The sequence below is a fragment of the Odontesthes bonariensis genome, chromosome 17 (genome assembly GCF_027942865.1).
Source record: "Odontesthes bonariensis isolate fOdoBon6 chromosome 17, fOdoBon6.hap1, whole genome shotgun sequence".
NCBI lineage: Eukaryota > Metazoa > Chordata > Actinopteri > Atheriniformes > Atherinopsidae > Odontesthes > Odontesthes bonariensis.
Window position 1 is genome coordinate 20,988,245 of NC_134522.1, and position 21,904 is coordinate 21,010,148.

The window sequence follows — 21,904 nt, forward strand, 5'->3', positions numbered from 1 at the left end:
TTTCAAAATTCATTCCTTTAAATCTCACAGGAACTCATTCAGTATCTTATGGTGTTTAAGGAGGTTGCATGACTGTTGATGAGTGTTTTTGAGGATTTGTCCTCTCTAGATTTACTCTCCAGTCGCCTCGACATTGTTAAGCTAGACAGCCGTTAGAAGAGTAATCATGTACATTATTATCTCCTGCTGTCCCTGAGGGCGATGGGAGAGATTGCAGCACTGCATGCTCAATCCAGCTCAACCCTATTTGGTGGTACAAATACAGAATTTTTTTTTCAAAAGCGAGGAAATTAAGCAGCACAGTGTCTCACAAGGAATTTTTTCTTTTACTTTAAGCTTAAGTGACAATGTAACCAAACCCCTGTTATCGGGAACTTCATTGTAAGAAGTGGCCATGAAATAAATCCCTGTGAGAACAGTGTGATGAATCCACCCAGGCATCATCAAATGGTTTTGGGAACCAGTGTGCACTGGTGGAGGGAGTAATCATTTCCTCTGTTAAGATAAACGTGCAAATTCAGGAGGGTCAAGTGAAAAAAGAGTTGGTTGAAATATTAAATCAAAACTATGATTTGATCCATCTGACTCGTATCTTATTATAGACATTGCCTTCCATAATTGTTTTTCAGTTCCCCCTCTGCAAACAAAACAGACATGATTAAAGTGCACATTCCAGACTTTAATTTAAAGTCATTTCCATACATCTCAGTTCCCCCATGTAGAAATTACAACTTTTTTTTATAGATATTCCCCATCATTTCAGGGCACTATAACGTTTGGGATAACTGGCCTCCCAGGTGTTTGTGATTATTCAGATGTGTTTCATTGCTTCATTATAGCAGGAATGAGATACATAGGCTTCTACAATTTGGAGCCTGTCGTTGCCATTGTTCCACATTAAGAGAGAGAAGCTGTGCCAATGAAAGTCAAGGAAGCCATCATGATTCTGAAATGCACCAATAAAACCATTAGAGACATGGGTCAAACTTTTGGGTTACCAAAATCAACTGCCTAGAATATCATTAAGGAGAAAGAACGCACTGGCAAGCTCTGTAATCTCATGAATCTCAAATGAACCTGTATCGGAGTGATGGCAAGAAGAAACTGTGGAGACAAAAAGAAAGTGCCCAAGCTCCAAAGCACAGCAGCTCCTCTGTTAAACATGGTGATGGGGATGTTATGGCTAGGGTATGCATGGCTGCCACAGCTACGAGCACACTTATCTTCATTGATGAACTGCTGATGGCACCTGCACAGTGAATTCTGAGGTGTACAGAATAATCTTATCTGCTCAAGTTACAGAAAAATGCCTCCAAACGCATTGGACGGCGCTTCATCCTGCAACATGATAATGATCCCAAACATACTCCTAAGGCAACACCAGAGCTCTGAAAGCTAAAAAAGGAAAGGTCAGGAAACAGCCAAGCCAGTCACCTGATTTTAATTGAGCATGTCATCTATATGCTAAAGATGAAACTTGAAAGGGACAAACCCCCAGAACAAGCATGATTTGAAGGTGGCTGCTGTAGAGGCTTGGCAGGGCATCAGATAAGATATTCAGCACCTGGTGATGTCTATCAATCGCTGACTTCAAGGAGTCACTGCATGATGTGCAACAAAGTACTGAACATGACTGGATTGATGTTCCTAACATTACTTTGATCAAAATATTATGGTGCCCTGAGATGAGTGGGACTATGTATAAAAGGGGTTGTAATCTCTACATGGTGGAACTGAAATGTATGAAAGTCTATGCGCTTTAATCATGTCTGAATTTTTTATTCAAAATTTTACACTGAGGAGCAGAGGGAGAACTTTGACCTAAACATAATGAAGAGCACAGCTGAAATCTGTGGATAATTGATATTTTAGCAAAAAATTGTAAGCAGCATGGAGGGTTAATTAATGATTAATTGGAGAATAAATGAGGCATGGGGAGGGGACTTCTGATACACAAATCTGCTTTTCTTTCTTCAGAGCCTTGATTTTTGATGAGACGTTGAATGGAATAGATGTTTTACAGAAAAAAAAATCACATGTTGTCTGACCAGTGAACACCTCAAACATCTGAAACATGACCTCAGCTATACATAGTTTTTGTAAAACAACCCTAGAGAAGCAAGTTCTAGACCAGTAGTTTATAGGTACAAATTGATGTACTCATGTAAAAGTAAAAAAAAAACAGTGATAAAAGTACAATACTTGGGTAAATGTACACAGCTAATGCTAATGTCTCTTGTGTGTCTCATTTGTCTCTGTGTGACCCTGTGATGGACTGGTGACCTGTCCAGGGTGTACCCCGCCTCTCGCCCAATGACAGCTGAGATAGGTTTCAGCCCCCCACAACCATAAATAGGATTAAGTGGGGAAAGACAATGGATGGATGGATGGATCCTTATTAAATACATCTGAGTCCCTATGGGGGAGCATGTGGACAGTTCTGCAATCACAACTAATCAGCAAATCCATGCCTGTGTTGAAACATAGAACCACAGTAATAAAGATTACATAAATATGAGCTCTTGTTCTATACTACCCTCCTCTTCTTTTTCCAAAGTCCATTTATTCAATCCCTGCCTCACAGGCTACATTTAAACACACTCCCATGTTGTCTGACTCACTAATTGAACTTCCCTGCTTTCACCTTTTATTTTTTTCTCAGTTTTCAGTGCATTTTTGTTTCATCTGTACCTATTCGAATGTTTACATAAACCCACTTATTCTATATGCCAACCCCACTTTCCTGCCATGAATAAATCCTCTCATTATTCATCAATACAGTCACTTGTACCCAAAGACCTCGCTGTGTTTTGATCATGCGCTTGTGGTGAGCTCTGAGGGGTCCTTTCAGCTGTGCTTTATATTAGCTGCTCTGGTGTCTTTGAAGTTATCTGAAGTGATAGACTGGATCTAGTGGCCTCTGAAACATAATACAAGACTAACAGCTAAGATGAGAGGCAATACCCCTACCTCTCTGACTGTAAAATACAGTCCAGGCTGATGTTACAACCTAGTGAGACTAACACTATAAAACAGGGTCACATAGGGAAATGATTTTAGGAACCAATTGAGATGCAATATGTGTATCGGTCCTTTCTGAGCAGTTTTGCCTCATTGATGCTTGATGTTCAGGTGGCCTGTTAGTTTCCCCTGATTGAATCTCAAGTGCATGTCGGGGACCAACAGTTGTCTTATTGTTGAGCATATGCCAGCTAAGGAATAAAAATACTGTGCACAAAAAAAGAAGGCAGAGACAAAATTGGTTTTGCCATTTACGTTTTTCCTTTTCATTTCACTTTTGCGAGACTTTATCATAGACAGATACATAAAGCAGCAGATGATCGTCACAGACATTTTGCAAAAAAGATAATAGATAGAACCTTATCCATCTTATTAATTTACTCAAGACACATTTAATGGATTAATAAATAGTCTGTCCCATTATGAGTATTTACATGCAGATACATTCTTTTTACAGAAATACATTCTTCCCTGCCAGGAGGCCGTGTTTTAATTCCAGTGCAGATGAGAGATTGGACTGTTGAAACCATCTGACTGTGCAGCATTGAGTGTTCAGCCTTGCAAAGCAACTAATTACATATCAAAGCAGGAACAACATCTTTTTGACAGATAGTTCATTGATCCTCTGATTTCAAAGGATGAAGCAACACACGACATATTTTTCTAAATGAATTCCCTTCGATGTTTCTATTTTTGCTATATTACAAGGCGGGAGGATTCCAAAGCATTTTTTGCTGAACACTGTTGTGACATTTTTAAGAGTTGGAAATGTTTAGAAGGATTCATTTTAGTTCAGTTTTATTATGCCCTGCCTAATACAGTATACACTGTGCATGTATGTGTCAACAGGTGCCAACCTGGATGGGTTAAAAGCGGAGGACAAATTTTGTGTGTATGCATGTATGCATGACAAATAAATCTGATCTTAATCTTAATCTTTTGATTGGGCATATTTCCACTGAAATGTAAGGACATTTTGGGAATGGGATTAATTTTGTGCTGAAAACAACAAAAGGCCTAAGGAATCTAATACATGAGGCTGCTTTTATACAATCGGGAATGGTGAAAAATGATTGTTGCAGCATATTGAATGAAGTCAAATCAGACAAATTACATAACTGACAAAGTGACGTAATACACAGGAGGGCCAAGTACTGTCTTTTGACCATGTCATCGGGTCCATATGGAGACAGTGGTGCCTGAAAATGAGTGTTTCAAGACGGGACAGATCACGATATATAAACATTCTTAAAGATTTATGAAGACTGACACGTTGATTTATACGTTAAACAATCTTTACATTGAACAATCTTTTGTCGTTTGCACTTGGATTTAATAATGTTTCTTTTAACTGCTCTTGTATTAAACTTGTGTGGTTTCTCTGAATTGCCCTGAGATGACTTTTTGTTGTGATTTGATGCCATATAAATAGCTTCAATTGAACTGAATAGATACTTCTTAGGGAACTTAACATTAAGAAGTAGTAGAAATAAAAATAGTGACACTCTCTCAGAGGCACCTGTTTTCAATTCTAATAACTTTTTTTAGGTAGCAAGATAGGTAGCAACAAAAAGCAGCGACTGATGCACATCCATAAAATGTTGTAAAATCACATGGACTTTAAAAAATGTGCAGTCAAGTTTAAGCGAGATGAAGAAGAATGTTCTCTCCATTTCAGGGACTGTCCACCAATCCCAGTTTGTCTTGATGGCGGCATCAACGCAGCATGGAACTGACGCTCCAAGATAAGGTTCATTGATCATGTTAAAAATTGAAAACAGAGACATCATTTTCATTTTCAGAGAAAACATATCAATCACATCCTGCTACACAATACACACATGCAAATACATCTCTCGGGCACACACGCGCGCACACTCTGCACCTCTCTAAAGGAGAACAGAGCAGTGCCACAAATTCTACAGTGCTTTCTTTGTCATCCAGAATGTGAATACAATATAAGGCATTTGTAGATGTCAGTGATTTGTATGTAGAGTATGCGCGAATCTGCGTAAGCGCTCCTGCTGTTCATATTTGGGTCCATACAGCAGGATATAAGCACTTCAAGGAGGTGTGTAGGTATTTTGCACTCAAGACTCTCATAAGTTGCAAATTTGTTTCATGGACAATGTATGGCACTTGTGGAATAAATCCTATAAGAAATGTAACCTTGAAAAGTTACATTAATCGAATAATTTCCATTTTACTTTTTTTCTAACCTTCCTTCCAGGATGGCTTTCAGGTGAGTATGCTCAACATTATATATACATAAATGAAACTTTTCTGAAACTGAAAAGCCAGTTCAGAAACTGGCTGTAGATTCCGTCCAGCAGTTTGAAACGTCTCCTTTCACGGAGCTGGCTGTGCGGCTCCGTGTCGGCTGGTTTTCTGTCAGGCCGAACAGGCGCGCCGCTGCGCTCCGGTATTTCCAGGACATGGTGTTGTAGAGGATGGGGTTTATTGCGGCGCTCAGGTAGAAGAGAACCACGGACACCATGTGACAGTACTCCGACAACGCTAATAGGAGCGGAGACGGTGCATCCAGGAAACGGAACTGCAGGTAGCGACCCAAGTGGAACGGGAGCCAACACAGGACAAAGGCCAGCACAACTACCACTTGAAGAAAAGGAGGACGAGGAGGGGCAAGGGCACAATAAAGGTAAGTACAACAGTAAGTGGATGCAGAGGTTGTATAAATTAAATATTAAACAAGTTAACTTTCTTCCAAAATTTAGTTGAAAAACAAAACGAATCAATGCAGATGTAGTCTATTAAGTACACGTTAAACTGTAATTTAGAACACAAATCAAATACCAAACATTTATTGCGTTTTGCATAATTTGCGCACCTATTAAACTTACCCAGCATCTTGATAGTCTGTCTGTTGCTTTTATCCCTGTGAGCCACACGGGAGCTCACGTTCGTCTCCCTGTGCCTCTGCCACAGCCGACGGCCTATAAGGCTGTAGAGAACAGTCAGACAGAACACTGGCATGAAGAAAAAAACTGAGCTCAGCCAAAACATGACACCCATCAGGCCTGACTCCACGGCGTACTGCGTCATCCCACACTCCCGGGTGTCCCCGACATCCAAAAATAAGTCAGTCTCATTCATCCACGAACTCAAATGTGGTTGATCCATGCCGTCTTTCTCAACCCCCACCATGACAAACACAGGACCAGCACTCAAAAGGGACACTGTCCAAAGGATAAAAATTAAGGCGCGCACACGCCTTTTGGTGACCAAAGCCTTTGCGCGTAATGGGAAACAAATGGCCAAGTAGCGCTCCACTGACAGCGCAGTGATGCTCAGGATGACTGAGTATGTGCTTGATTCTGACACGAACAGAAAAAGTTTGCAGAGTGCATCTCCGAAGCGCCAGGGCCTGTACCTCCACAAGCGGTAGAGGTCCAGCGGCATACAAAGGAAAATGAGCAGGTCAGATACAGCCATGCTGCACAGGTACAGATTGGTAGTAGTGCGCATGTCCCGGTACTTGCTGACTACCAGAATGGTCATGACGTTCCCGGCCACTCCAACCAGAAACAGCAATGTGCAGGCAAATGTGATGACCGTGAGGAGCGGTATTGTATAATAATTCAGAGGAGGCAGGTAATGTTCAGCGTTACTTGTGGTGTTGTAGGTATCCTCCCAGCTGCAGTTATGGGAGAGGCACTCCGAGTCATTGGGCCAAGAGGGCATGCTGTCGTCGCGCGGTTATTTACAGTGCCGCGCCTGCCCCCGACTGCTGAAGTCACCTCGAGTCTGGGACTCCTCATGCCCCTTGGCGCTGCTCTTTCCTCCTGTCATGTCTGTCTGGGTTTTGGAGCAAATTGCAAAGCACAGCAGAGGATGGCACGCGTGCGTAAAATCAAAATCCTTGGCGGCGTTGCGTGCAGAAGGCGGCTTTTCTTTGTAGGTGAAACAGTTCTCAATTATACGAGGACGGCTATTGTATGAAATTCTCCGGGGAATAATCCTTTTGTGACTAACACAAACATTAGACTTTATTTGCGGTATCCACCTCATCTGTAGCACGCATTCTGTAGTGGTCCGAATGCACTAATCCAAAAAGGAGTGGATGTGATAGTTATAAAAACAAAAACATCGAATTACATGCTGAATATTTGTAAGGTTCCCGTCGCCTTTAGAAATTCAAGTGGACGTGTTTTCCAGACAAATAAATTATTATATCAGAAAAACACAGCACAGATATATTCAGGCTAACTTACAATTTGTCATCTGTATGGTGGAGTGAACCAACAACGACTTGGAATCCTTCATGCGCAAATATTTCCCAAACAGTTCACATCCCCCCACTAAGTTCCCGCACGTCAGACAAAACCAAAACAGTGGATTTGTTAACGAGTTGCATCAGGTAGCAGGTGATGGTGAGTCAGACTCGGGGTCTTATGATGCGGCAGAAGCGATGAACATCTATCCTGGGAAGGGCACCGAGGTTCAAACTCACCCAAACCTTACGGATAAACAACAACCACTGTGAAAATAAATACCGTATGGCGGAAAGGAGGTAGCTTTATGAAACTCACAAAAATCACAAAGGAACGGCGCATTGTCAACATATTCAGCAAAACAAAAAACCTCAGAAGATGTTAGTTGAATAAAGTTGAAAACGACAAAGAAATCCAGCCTGACACTCACTTCTGATGCGTTTGTTATGTTGCATATCCAGTGTGTGGATCCCGATTCCCAGTGCGCAAAAACATCGGAGCCAGGTACAGTGGTGCTGATCAACGGAGGAAGGTGTGGAGGTCTGCAGTGGGTCCAGCCCTGCAGCACCACCTACTGGAGCTGTTAGGCGAGTGATGGCCGACGGCTGACATAATCCTATTTCTGCAAAACTATGTTCTCAAAATACTCTTTCAGTGAGCACAGCAAAATAAGAAAAAAGCGAGATCTCAATCCAGTGGTGCCAGAGTATGCTCTAATTTTGAACAACCGATTCTGAGAGATTGGTGACTGAAAAGAAACGGCCAAGAGGATGAATTTTAGTCATGAGCACAAACTTCCTGTCTGACTTTTGTTTATTAAGATTATCAGCGCATACTTAAATTATTTTAAGGAGCCATTTTGATTTAAGTACAAATCTTTGACTCATATCTCAGAATCACACTCAGTCCAAAACGAGTTTCAAAATTGCAGTCACAAATAATCAAAGTGGATTATAGTCCAGCTGATTCCCAGATATAATTGTAGGCTCAGTTTAGCCCCTGCCAGTGTAAAGAGAGCCATGATGCACACAAGCTTACGGTCAGATTTAGATATTGTGTATCAAATACAATATGTTATAAGTGTGGAAGGTGCATGAATGATATTCCCTATTCAGCATGGTTAAGACAGGCATTGTAAAGAGGTTCAAGATGAGCCTCTTAAAACCTTATTACAGCCCCCATTATATAGACCATATCACCCTCAAATAGATGACAAAATAATTGGCCAGTCTGCCTTGACAACAGTAATGGCTGAAACAGGAAAAGGGTAACAAGATGAGATCTGAATTATGCAGAATCTAATTAATTGTAAAAACATGATTTTATGTCTTTTAGGCTCATTGAAATGATTCACCCCATGCTCCCTCTAAATTTCATACAAAAAGCCTAGTATGAATAATAGTCTGTAATTTCAGCCATTCAAAAGAGCCTTAAAATGACAGCTCTCTTTATCTATGAATATCGTCAGTATTTATCACAGCAAAAGTACGTCACCAAAAGGTTGCCTATACTGCTGAGTGTGTGCAATGCTAGTTTCGTCCATCCATTAATATATTATGTGTTGCTTGTTCGTGAAAGGGTCACAGAGGCAGTCAGTCTTGGCAGAGAATCTAACTCTCCACACCCAGATGGTCAGCTCGCCCATGTAAATATCAAGGCATTACAGAGCCAGCCAATAAACTTTTCTCTCTTGGAAATTCTAAGTCTTCCCAGAGGACTCCTCCTGTTGAGATGTGTCCAAAACAAGTATCCTAACCTGAACCATGTCAGGATGCCTGAAAGTAGATTGACTGGTAAATTGATGGCTTTGCCTTAAGGCTTCACTCTCTCTTCATCCCAACAGATCAGTACAATGTCCACATCGCTGCAGATGGTTTCACATTCTATTTTACCCCCACTTGTGATCAAGACCTCTGAAAGTCCTAAAGTCCTTTAGGTGGTGACTAATTCCCAACCCAGATTCCCAGAGCATTCTACACGGAGGACCTTGGCCTCAGACTTGGAAGCACTTATTTTCATCATTCGAGGTCTCTGCTCGATGAAGCCAATAGGGCCGCATAGCTGCAAAAGACAGAATTGTTGATTATGGGTAGCCACGGCATTGTGCAGCACTCACTGAAAACAAGTCTGACTTACTACCATTGTAAACAAACCTCAGTTGTACAGGCTTGTAGCAAAGCACCTAGTACCTATACTCCTAAAGCACCTCACGCAAAACAGCACAAGGGACGTGACTGAAAGCTTTCTCCATGTCCATAAAACATATGTGGACTGGTTAGACTGATTTTGAAAAACCCTCCACTGTCCAAGTGAGGGAACAGAGCTTGTCTGGTGTTCCACGATCAGGACAACTATCTGGCGCAATCTTTTCTTCAGCACCATGGGATTGATTCTTACAGGGGGGCAGAGAAGTGTGATCCCCTGAAGTTGAAACGCATCCTCGGGTGTCCCTGTTTAACAATAGCCATCACCACCCTTGTCTGCCTATTCAAAGGCACTATCCACAACTTTAACTTGATGTTGCACAGGTGCATCAACCAAGAAAAGCCAGGAATGGCCTTAAAGGTGACATATTAAAAAAAAAAAAAACACCTTTTTCTATTCTTGCCAGCATATATTAGGGTGTCTGAAGTCAGCAGCATATATAAAACTTTTTTTGTACTTCCTCTTCATTTAAAAAGTAAACCTCGACCTCTGAGCCCCGCTGCTTGCAGATGAAGATGAACAGATGAAACTAGTTTGGTGTGGAAATGTTCTGTTGTCAGCTGTACTGAGGAGCAAGCATCTTACATCCACCCCAAGCCTTCAGAGGTCCGTTTCACGTAGCAGGTTTAGTGAAAACTCTGAGTTGGTTAACCCTGAAATGAGGGAAACCCTGAGTTTTTCGTTTCACAAAGGGAGGTAACTCAACCCCGAGAAAGAGGGGTAACTCTAGCCTGTTTCACAAAGAGAGGTAACTTAAGCTCTCGGTCAGTTACCGTAGTAACAGACTCTCTGAACCTAACCTGGTCGGGACCAGGTTTTATTCAAGAAACCTCGAGTTTCTCACTATTATTTAACAGAACATGATATAGATGATGACTCTAAATTGTCCTTAGGAGTGAGTGTGAGTGTGCATGGTTGTTTGTCTCGTTTGTCTCTATGTGGCCCTGCGATGGACTGGCGGCCTGTCCAGGGTGTACCCTGCCTCTTGCCCATTGACCGCTGGGATAGGCTCCAGCCCCCCCGCGACCCGACTGACGGATTCAGAGGTATAGATAATGGATGGATGGATGATATAGATGAGAAGACATAGTTTATGTGTGTGAAAACAGCATTATGTTGGGAATAAAATAACTGCACAGTCAAATAGCCACTATTTACTTTACAGTGTAAAACATGATCAAAATGAGGTACCTCCATGCCGAGGTCTCACCTGTTTAAACAACGTTTTTATATTTCATCTTAAACTGGTGCCAAGTGCGCTTCTCCCCCGTGGGATTGCACCTAAATGAAATAAATGAATGGGCTACCATTCAAGCAGTTTCCCTGTAATATTATTGGGATTGCAAAGGACTACATTTAAACTTACACTTTTGCTGCTGCAACGGTGTTGCACTTATTTCTAAAAACGTATTGAAACTTGCCGTATGAGCGCATTAAGATTTCCAATTCGAGGTTGGTGAAAAACGTAGCCCCTCCTCTTCCCCGTTGCCAAGGTGACTCGTCGAATCGGGGTTCCATTGATGCTGGCTTTTTAAAGTTGTGGTGCACGCGCTAAACTCAAGGTGAACCTACTCAGAGTTGATTAACCTCACTCATATCAGCGTTTCTGGAACCGAAAACTCAGGCTTTTCTATCTCAGAGTAGATCAACTCAGAGATCAGGAATAGACTCAGAGTTGGTTGAACATGCTTTGTGAAACGGACCCCTGATGAGGGAAATGTAAGTATCTGAGAAATAAATAAACACAGAATATTTATTTATTTCCTTCAGCAGTAGCTAACAGCCTAGGTAATGAAGATGACGTACACTGACTTCTTAGAAGTTTTTGCTGTTACTTTTGAAAAATTAACATTATTGTTACGACATTACTGAACACCTACATTCTTTAATTCAGACATGCGGCAGCTGTGTGGATAAGGTGTATCTCTATTGGGGCTGAGTAGCTGCTGACCTCACCAAAAGGGCGGGCTTGGGTACTTGCTAAGTCTCCACTGCGAAAACAGTCAAAACAGTGCCTAAAGAGGGCCACCATACTAAATCCAACCAGTATTTTGACCAAAGCCTGTCTCCTACATCTTAAAAAAAATTGTGTCAAATTGTTAAAAAAAAAGGTTTGATATTTTACCTTTAAAGGACTCCAACTCCAACCCATGCAACCTCTGGATAACTGACACATCCCCAAAGCTCCTGTAATGGAAGCCTCGATGATTAGAGATCACGCAGTCAGGTTGAGAAGATCATCAAGGTATTTATTCCACCACTAAACTATATCCCCAGTTGAGTTCACTCCATCCTCTGTGTAAACAGTGCTGGAAGTGCACAGCCTCCCCCTCCTTAGGCGTCTGATGGTTTGTGAGAATCCCTTTGAGGCACAGCACAGCAAAAAGCAAGCCTGGTTTCTAGTTTCTAAATCACATCTGGACCACCGGTTGTGTTGTCTGATTTCATGCTCACAGGTATAATAAGCCTTGATAGTTAAGACTATGAGACTATGAGCCATTTTTAAGAATCATTTCTTATTTGCTAAAGCAAATTGCCTATTTCAGTGCAAGTGGGAATCAAATGACAGTAAGAGTTGCAGCATATTTCTGCTTTTATTGCACCGATGTGATACTCCTGTTTCAAATATTGTTATCTCTTTTTGCCCTTTGTGCTGTGTTTACCAGGAGAAACCATTATGTTTATGATCATGATGCGTGTGCATTCTCTGGAAAGGGAAGCATAGGGAGTCGGAGATGAATAAATCCAGAGAGTGAGATCTGACTAATGGACAGAACACCAATAGGGAACTCACCAGGACAGTTGTGTATTTCACAAGATATTTTTATCACATCTGGTATGTACCGTCGCCACCTGTCAGAATACAACTTGAGTGAGTGTATCCAGACTTGGGTGTATTTGTATGAGTGTGTATATGTTTTTTACGTGCAATCAAACTACGCTTCGTGGACCTTTGCTCATAGCAACTCTTGTGATCATGTTAAAAGCCCAACAATTAGTTGATGTTACTATTTACACCAACAAAATGTACAAATTAAGCTGTTTCTGGGACAACTGGAGTTATTAATAGCAGTGTTGGCTGTCGTCACTGTATTGCTGTAGTTGTATTTTAGTGTGGCAATCTATTCCTCTTTTTTCTTTTTTGTGATTTTATCGTTTGTTTCGGTCCCATATTTCTGTATGTTTCCTTTGTCTGGTGAATGCGTTATAGTATAGCTGTGGGAATACATTTTCATTATTTTATCTTTAGGCCCCAAGGGTGTGGATGATTACAGGTTAAAGTCCATGTCGATGATACACACAGATTTATTGTGAATGAGTCTGTGTTCGTCCCATGCTTGGTGCAGTAGGTTCCTTTATCCTCTAGATGGAGGAAGAGATTAATTCCTCTGTTCTCAGTTGAAGGTGTAGCTTTGTATCTGTGTTTTTTGTGAGGCTGCCAGACTAATGAATGGTTTTGTTGTGGAACCTTGCATGAAACGAGAGCTCTTTCAGTGGGAACACACACTCCAGTTTAGGTGAAGACACAGCCGAGTTAAATTCTTGTCAAGAATCTCTCTTTTTCTCATGAACTTTATTGAGGAGGAGATGTTTAATTCTTACAAAGCTTATTTTAGTTTTGTTGTATGTTTTTACACACCAGTCAGGGTTCACAACATTCATACATTAAATGACACTCGCAAACATGTCCAAAACCACATGTCAATAGATACACACACACACACACACACACACACACACACACACACACCAACAAAGAGTGTGAAATGGTGAGAAAATAGGCAGGACCAGTGTCTGTATTTTTTCCCAGAGGACTCCTCCTACCTCACCACAAGTCCAACACTTTATGTTACCCAATGAAGAAAATGCATGGGCAGAATGTCTTCCTGTGATTGGTCTAGAGTTTCAGAGAGCCCTCCCTTCCTGAGGAGTTGGAGACAGTTCACTGTTAGTTTTTCCCAGCCACTCTTCCTGAGTTGCAGAAGAAAAGGGAGAGCACAGAAGTGTCTGCTGCTGTACAGCTCTTTGTCTGCTCAGGCAGTGCGGGTGTGCCTGAGTTTTGTCATCCATTCTGTGAAACTTTGTGGATTGAATCTGACAAACCGACATGTGGACTGCACGTCCACAAAAAGAGCAGGTTGGTAATGTCTCCCTCTCCCTCTCTGTTTGTCTCTGTGCTGGCTTCGTTCTATTTGTGTCCATGGGCTTTTGAAGATAGTCTGTGTCTCTGTGACTCTCCTTGGTTCTGGCTTGTCAACTGGAACGTGCCAAAAATGTTTAAAGGTATGTTTGAGTCAGGCCATTACTCTTGCTAAGAGTTTGATACCTTTTTTGTTTGTTTTTGTTTGGGTTTTTTTACGCAGATATGTAGTTAACATGACCTGTCTGCCAACTGGGTGTGGAGATGAGTTTCTGGGCACTTTAGTGGAATGTGTTTATTTCTTCACGCATTGGAATACTTCCAACAGGTTGTGTGTCATTTGTTGTTTAAGCTTAGGTGTGTGCGCGCCTGTGTATGAGCTGACCTGCTGCTGCCTTTCTCATACCCTTTTGTGAAAGTTTGTTGCTGCAGCTGGAATGTCATAGGCAGACTGGAGATATCTTTCTCCGCTGTTCACCAATACAAAAGCGACCCCCCTCCACTCTTCTTCTGTTTTCTTTGCAATGTATACACATGATACTGACCTCTGGCATTCAGTAGTCTTTTGCACATGCAGAGGAAGATGTATGACCTCAGCACTTTTCTGTTGTGATGCCAGCATACTGATATAATAGACTTTACTACTGTTACTTCTCCCCTAGGCTATAAGTGTGTGTCTTTTTAATATCTACCAGTCATGAAAGTGGACAATAGTTGAGGGCAGAGTTGAACTTTTTTTTTGTCTATAACCCCCAAATGTAATAGGTTTTACACTACTGAGATCTTCCAATATCCCCAGAAGAATTTGGAAAGAAATGAAATAGTTTTTTTTAGCGTGGCAGGCAGATTTCGTACTGTGAATCTATTCCAGATGTGATCTGTTGGCTTATATATATATATATATATATATATATATATATATATATATATATATATATATATATATATATATATATATATATATATATATATATATATATATATATATATATATATATATATATATATATATATATATATATATATATATATATATATATATATATATATATATATATATATATATATATTGGTTACACTTTTCAAATACAGTCTCAAAATATTTCATTATCAAGCTACGTCGCAAGACTTAAAAAAATGTGAACAGGCACGTAACTTTTTTTGGGTTTTTTTTCCAACTTGTGAAGGAAACCTGTTTGATATGTAATTGTGGTTAAGCAGGAGACAGTCCTGCCCAGCTCCTGCTGTTTATAGGGCAAATGGAAAAGCTATGCTGCACAAGCTGCAGAGAATACAAGAGTTATATTTTATTTCTCAGTGTTTACATTAGCCCAGGATCACCGTATCATTTGGTACCCCAATCATCATTTACAGTATTATATCACACAACAGAGCACACATGCACCTGTTGGATTTCTTGTCTTTGTATCTAAACTGAACAATTGAATATGTGTGCTGATTGTAAAGTAATTTGTGTGAACCAACCCTTTAAGTGATGAGCACAGACATCCTCTGTATTCTCTTTCCTTTCCTACCACTGCAATCATGAGTCACTTTAGTGGTCTGGGTACAAGTTAAAGATTGGTATTTTCCAGGCTCAAACTTATCCGTCGTGGCGTGGCCGAGTCAGGATTGGCATAAGCAGACAGAGGGAGCAGTTCCCTCACTCTGACAGTACAATGATGGCTTGTGTTTGCACCAGGAGAAACCATGACGATTGCTCCCTCTTTTTCTGGCATCTACTGTGTGTCTTGCTTTCTCTGCCTCTCTGACCATCCCAATCCCCCTATCCATGGTGTGAAGGATTAGATAATAGGCAGCTTTAGTGTGGGCAGAGAAAAAGAGGTGTCACAGACCTCTCTTATTGCTTTCCTCCCTCCCTTCCTCTATCTATCTTCTCTCTCTCTCTGTACCATCTGCGCCATGAGGAGGTTGGCACCACACAATCTATAAATGCCAAGCGACATTTATGTTATCTTTGTTGGACTGTATGTGTGCGAGTGTGTGCATGTGCAGCAGAGAATGTGAGTGGGCTCTTATGAAAAGATCACGTTCACATGTATGGCATCTTTAAAACAGTATAAATCATTCACCATGCTTGCCTCAGTACTTAGTAAATATCAAGCTTATCATCACACACCTTCCACAAGTTACCTATTTTTTTTCGCACCCGAGGGCTAATCAGTAGCAACACCTCTTCTGATGTTGACATTCATTGATGTTCAGTCCTACACAGTTTTTTTTTTCCCCTAATAATGTAACACTTTTAAACATGTAATTCAAGCAAACCTTGAATTACATCGGCATTTCGGAAGATCTAGTGCTGAAAGTGTTATTTAAGTTGGACAGATATGATTCTATCAGAAATGATGTACAACCCCATTTCCAAAAAACTTTGGGATGGTGTGTAGAATCTGAATAAAAAGAGAACGTCAGTATTTGCAAATCTTATAAACCAGTTGTTCATTCCCAATAAAACAGAAAACATATCAATTGTTGAAGGTCAGATGTTTACTATTTTATGGAAAATATTAGCTTGTGGTGAATTTGATGGCAGCAACATGTCTCGAAAAGTTTGGACAGATCCATGTTCACCACTGTGTAGCATTCCCTCTTCTTCTAACAGCCGTCTGTAAGTGTCTGTGAACTGAGATTGGTTGATGGACCTTTGGGAGAGGAATGTCCCATTCTTGACTGATATCAATTTTTTTTTGTCTTTTCTGCCATATTTAGCTTTTTTTTTATGATGCACCAATTATTTTCAGTTTCACTTCTACTATGAAGCTATGTCGCTGCAATAGATGGGAGAGTATGTTGCTCTAAAACCTGTAATTACCTTTCGGCGCCAATGTTGCCTTTCCAGATTCTGCAAATTGTCGGTTCAAAAAGCACTACTGCTCTTTTTGGGCAGAAGACATAGTGTCCATGATTTCCAAAGAAGAATCGCAAGTGTCCTTTCGTCTGACCACAGAACAGTTTTCCACTTTGCCTCAGTACATATGAAATAAACTTTGGCCCAGATAAGACAGCAGTATTTCTTAATTACACTCGCATATGGCTTCTTCTTTGCATTATAGAACTTTAACCTGCATTTGTGGATTGCACAGTGATCTGTGTTCACAGACTATGACATCCAGAAGGCAATGCAGCGATATCCATGACAGTCATGCCTGTTTTTAATGCGTGGGGCCAGCTGGGGGCCTGAGGATCATGGCTATCTAGTATTGATTTTTACCCAGGTCTCTTGGGGACAGAGATATTTCAAGATTCTCCAAATCTTTTGATGGGATTATGTTTTGTAAATAGTAGAATTTTCATATCTCGATTTCAAAATCACCATATTGTAAGATATGAAGAATTCTAGAGTTGTGTGGAAGATCAGTGGGAAACGGCGGAGGACATCCAGTAAGACACGATCAATGGTATCATCCGTGTAATCCCCTTGGGTACACACCTAAAAACCTTCTGGCACTGAAATATCAAAATAAACCCTAGCATGTTTGATGTAAAAACATTCTACATGCAGCTCCTTTTAAGACATTTAAGGTTTGGTTTGGGCACTACTGCTATGAGCCCAACCCGGTTCCCAGAGTAATCCACAGCATGTTAAATCCTTTCATTGTAGATCAAGGTGCTCTTTTTTTTTTTGGTTCAACAGTTAAATTTTAAAAGCACTTATTATGCCCTTGATTTGCTAAAACTTCAAAGTTCTCTGTCTTAAGGTGTAAAGTAAACATTTAAGTCATATTTAAGTTGTAAAGTGGTTAAAAACGCACAGATCCAAAAGAAAAGCCACAGAGTTGATATGAAATGCGGATTTTTCTCTCTCTTTCTCTCTCTGGTTGCAGATAGATATGGCCACGGTGACCTTGTCTTCATTCCCATCTATCCTCTTTGCACTGCAACAGAAACAGGGCTACTGTAAAAAGACACACTCATAATTTACTCATCACATGTTAGTGTATTGTAAAACCACAGAGGGAAGTGTGTTATGTTACAATAAACCTCAAGGTCAATGGAATCAAATTAGCTATTGTAAATCCAACATAATCACCCGTGATGTTCGCAGACTGTACCAAAACTACAGTTCTTGTTCTTTGTTTCACCTCCGGCTTCTCTTTGTGGCATGACTAAAAGCATGACATAGATTAATGAATAAACTGGGAGTTTCATATTGAATTGATCGTAGATTAACATTGTGTAACTGAGAATTGAATATTTAACTGTAAGTACCGTGTTTAGGAATGACTTCCCTGATTTTTGGATACATCAGAAGACAACATTTCTACATTAAACAAGTAGTTGTATTTCTAAACATTATTAAAGCTTAAAAATTAAATGAAAGGTATGTTTTACATTGTGGATGGTAAGACTATAGTTAGGAATTTTGGGAAGATGCTATATTGCCTCTGGTAAAAAGTTAGGACAAAAACTGCTGTCGTGTCCATCAAAAAAGTTGCTTCCAGCAGGTAGATCCTAGCTTTGCACAAAAACGAGAAACCATGGAAACGGCAAGCTCAGTTTCACCTTTCTTCTGCCTAATTTGTCTAAAAATGAAACTGCTTTATGGGCGATTACTGCATGCACGGTACAAGACTCCTGCTTGGCTGGAGCGGTCACCTCCTCAGGTAAAATGCTCACAGTCAAAGAAGAGTGCTGCTCATGATTAACTCCTAAAACAGCAAATTGTTGCTTTATGAGGTTCAGCAAATGAATAATAACAGGAACTGTAGTTATTATCAGTGAGCAATTAAGTTTATATTCTCCATAAATGTTGAACACAGAGTTTATTGGTTCAGAAGTCCTGCAGCTTTTTTCCAGAGGACAAACGGTTCGTTGGCAGAGTCTGTCTGATGAAAAGAAGAGCTGTAGACAAAGCATGTGTCCTACTGGGGATAATAAACACAGGGTGAGTTTTCACAACATGGTGACTGAAAACGTACATTTTTGGTCTTAAAAGTTGTACTTAAATGGGTGGCTTTTACATCCTGTGATGGATTTGGTTTTTGCAAAAATAGAGAGACGTTAATCTGTGCAGCCGTCTGTGGGGAGTTTGCATGTTCTCCCCCTGCATGTGTGGGTTTTCTCCAAAAATATACATGTTCGGTTAATTGTTCATTCTGACTTGACCTTAGGAGTGAGTGTGAGTGTGCAAGGTTGTTTGTCTCTGTGCTGGCCCTGCGACGCACTGGTGACCTGTACAGGGTGGGCCCTGGTAGTTGGGATGGGCTCCAGCCCTCATGCAATTTTTGTGAGTTTCTTGTGAGTCATGTTAAAGAGACTGTGTGCCCACTTTACTTTTCTGAGTCCTCGTTTCTTTTTTTTTCTACCACACTCCACAGAAACTCCACCGTCATTCTCCCACTAATTGACATTTTAGGGATGTTGGCACATGAAGAGAGAGGCGGACGTTCTCGGCTGCTTCTTTTGGTATTTATATATAAACAGCACGCTAGCTGTTGGAATGATTACCATGACAACGGAACAGGAAGCAGGATGTAGACAGTGTTCCATTAGAATGGAGTAGAGAGATAACTCTCTTCTCTCAGGTTGCATATTGTTGGCACAGATAACCATGAGCCACTTTGTGTGTTTGTATGCGCATATAATTATGTGAAAACAAAAATAAACTCTCCTGGAATTCTAATGTTTTACATATCAGGATATGATAGCTATACTAAAGAAAGAAAAAAAAATATATATAGAATGGAATAGAAGAATAGAAAATACTTTATTCATCCCGCAGTGGGGAAAATTCAAAATATATATATATATTTATTTCAGATATTTAGAAAATAAATAGATGTATGAATAAAAATCTGGTCATTACCAGGTCTTAAAATCAGGTAAATACAACCTCAGTTGAACAACACACTTATTAAACTGTATCGTTATTTGTTTCACAAAAACTAAGCGAAGTTGCAGAAGCAGTGTGTGAAAACTAAGTCGTGAGAGGGTACATTGCACCTACACTGTAAAAAAAAAAAAAAAAAAAAAAAAACGGTAAAAAAACGGTAAAAGCACTGGCAGCAAAGATTCCAAACGGATACCGTAAATTTACAGTAAATAACTGGATCACAGAATTACATACAATTACTGTAAAAATACAGAATAAATTTTACAGTCAAAATGACTTAAAATACAGTATATTATAGTTGATGAATGCCATCATACTGTAACATACATTTATGTCAAACATTCAAATAAGATAACTTTCAGATTAATCTCTGTAATTTTGCAGTATACATCATTTATTTTAGGAAAAAGCCCAGTCCATCTACAGTAATTTCATGTTAAAATACTATGTTTTCCATGTACAATAACAAAGTTTTAACATATAAAAACGAACTAGGTTCATAAAACTAAACGTAAGTGTCTGCCCATTTACAGTATTAATCTGTCATTTTAGAGAATTAGTATATTAAAAAACAACCATTAGGCAGTGGAAAAACAAGCTAAATACATTACAAATACATAAAAAATAGCTACATTTAAGGTCAGTCCCTGTAAATTAAGGGTATTTTAGTATTTTTTTCATGGAATGGCCTCATCTATCTAGAGTAATTTCCTGTTTAAATATTGTTCTTTCATGTACAATGACTGAGAAATAATGTATAAAAATGCTATAAATGCATTAAACCAACGATAAACGTTTGCCCATTTACAGTATTATTCTGTAATTTTAAAGAATTACAAGATTTAAAAATGTTCATTGGACAGTGGGTAAAAAACCAGAGTACATTAAAAATACATCAAAAATAGCTGCATTTAAGGCCAATCCCTGTAAATTAAGGGTATTTAGTAGTCATTTCATGAAACCGTCTTGTCCATCTACACCGATTTGCTGCATAAATGTGGTTTCCCCAAGTAAAACAACAATGACACATGTATAAACTAAATATGCATCTTTAATCAAATAGGAATTTCTGCACATTTACAGTATTAGTTATTTCAGTGAATTGGACAATGGAAACTTAAACACTGTACATCAAAATACATTATGTGTATTTAAAGATAATATCTGTAAATTTATGGTATTAAACAATCATTTTAGTAAACTGAACAAAAGCTGTTGAACAATTTAATTTGAAAGAAAAACACAAGGCAATCTCTGTAAATGTAAGGTATTCAGCAGTTACTTTATATAATTGTTCAATATAGTGTTTTACTTCCAAAATCGATAGACACACTTCCGGTTGACCCCTTCAACACCAAACTCAGGCATTCGAGAAAATGGTGAATGAAGAGCAAGATGAAGCTACGTCCCTCTATTAGGGGTGGGCGATATGGAAAAAATGTTGTATCACGATTTTTTTGCATAAAATCACGATTTCGATTTTTTTAATCACGATCTTCCATCCAAAAAAAAAAAAAAAAAAAAAAAAAAGAAAGACCAATTTCAGTAGAGTTAAGTCGACATGCTGAACCACAGAAGAGCTAAGGAGTAAAAGAAAGAATTTGGCAATCAACACATTGTAATTCAACTGTAAGCCAAAAATAATGATCTAATTAATGACATCTGACACAGTGAGAGTGAAGCAACCGGAACTAGAAAAACGAACCACTGATGACGACTTGACTCCACCTGTTAGAAAGCCCATGTTGTTTGGTTATTTTCAGTTAAATATATTAATTACCTCCACCAAGGAGGTTATGTGATCGCCCGAGTCTGTTGGTTGTCTGTCTGGATGTTCGTCTGTTCGTGCTGCAATCTTGCGACCTGCCACAAGGTGGCGCGACCTGGCGGAGGTCTGCACTCTCTGAGTGCATTTCTAGTTTATATTGTGTTTTACGGTGAGTTTTCATACGTCCAACGTTCGTGAACGCACCATAGACGTTCCGATGTTCCTGAATGTACCGCACCTGTGCGTGAGACGATGTCGCTGTAAAGTTGCGTTTCTCCTCCCGATGCAGCAGTGAACAGCTTGTAATTTTCCCTTTGCTGTTTTCACCTAACATTAGCCTGTACACCCTGGGTTTATTGTGAGTAAATGCCAGAAGAACCACAGCCAAATAAATCCACCACAAACTGGACATCTGTATCCGTGTCTTTTAACGGGGACACACACCATACACCAGCATTAAAAAAAAAAAAAAAAAAAAAATCATTGCGCTGATTGACAAAGGCGATCGATACGGTTTCTCTAATTTGGTAGATCGCCTGCGATTCTCCACTCTTCCTCGCCAGTCACGATTTTATATCGTCAGATCGCGCACCCCTACCCTCTATATTTCGTATATTTAATTTGTGATGAGCTGCTTATTGCACAAATGCGATGCACAACGGCGCATTCTCAATCGCGGT

General features: G+C 39.9%; 2 protein-coding genes across 2 annotated transcripts in view; one reads left to right on the plus strand and one right to left on the minus strand.

Annotated features, from left to right (window-relative positions):
* Positions 1-3,949: 3,949 nt before the first annotated feature.
* Positions 3,950-7,673, minus strand: ghsra (growth hormone secretagogue receptor a). The gene is made up of 2 exons (XM_075447579.1): positions 5,883-7,673; positions 3,950-5,637 (listed from the first exon to the last, which is right to left on the minus strand). Exons 1-2 carry the CDS (start codon positions 6,721-6,723, stop codon positions 5,324-5,326), a joined length of 1,155 nt encoding a protein of 384 aa, XP_075303694.1. The 5' UTR covers positions 6,724-7,673; the 3' UTR covers positions 3,950-5,323.
* Positions 7,674-13,414: 5,741 nt separating this feature from the next.
* pld1a (phospholipase D1a) overlaps positions 13,415-21,904 on the plus strand; it is a 46,463-nt gene continuing 37,973 nt past the window's right edge. Inside the window, exon 1 of the mRNA XM_075488063.1 lies at positions 13,415-13,596. The gene's annotated coding sequence lies outside the window, so the exon portion shown is untranslated. The remainder of the gene's footprint in view (positions 13,597-21,904) is intronic.

What these genes read in the sequence shown, in the direction of transcription:
- ghsra (XM_075447579.1), bottom strand. Translation starts at nt 6,723, where the DNA reads ATGCCCTCTTGGCCCAATGACTCGGAGTGCCTCTCCCATAACTGCAGC. An exon ending in ACAGACTATCAAGATGCTGG is followed by an intron (nt 5,638 to 5,882) that starts GTAAGTTTAATA and finishes CTTTTCTTCAAG; the next exon opens with TGGTAGTTGTGCTGGCCTTT.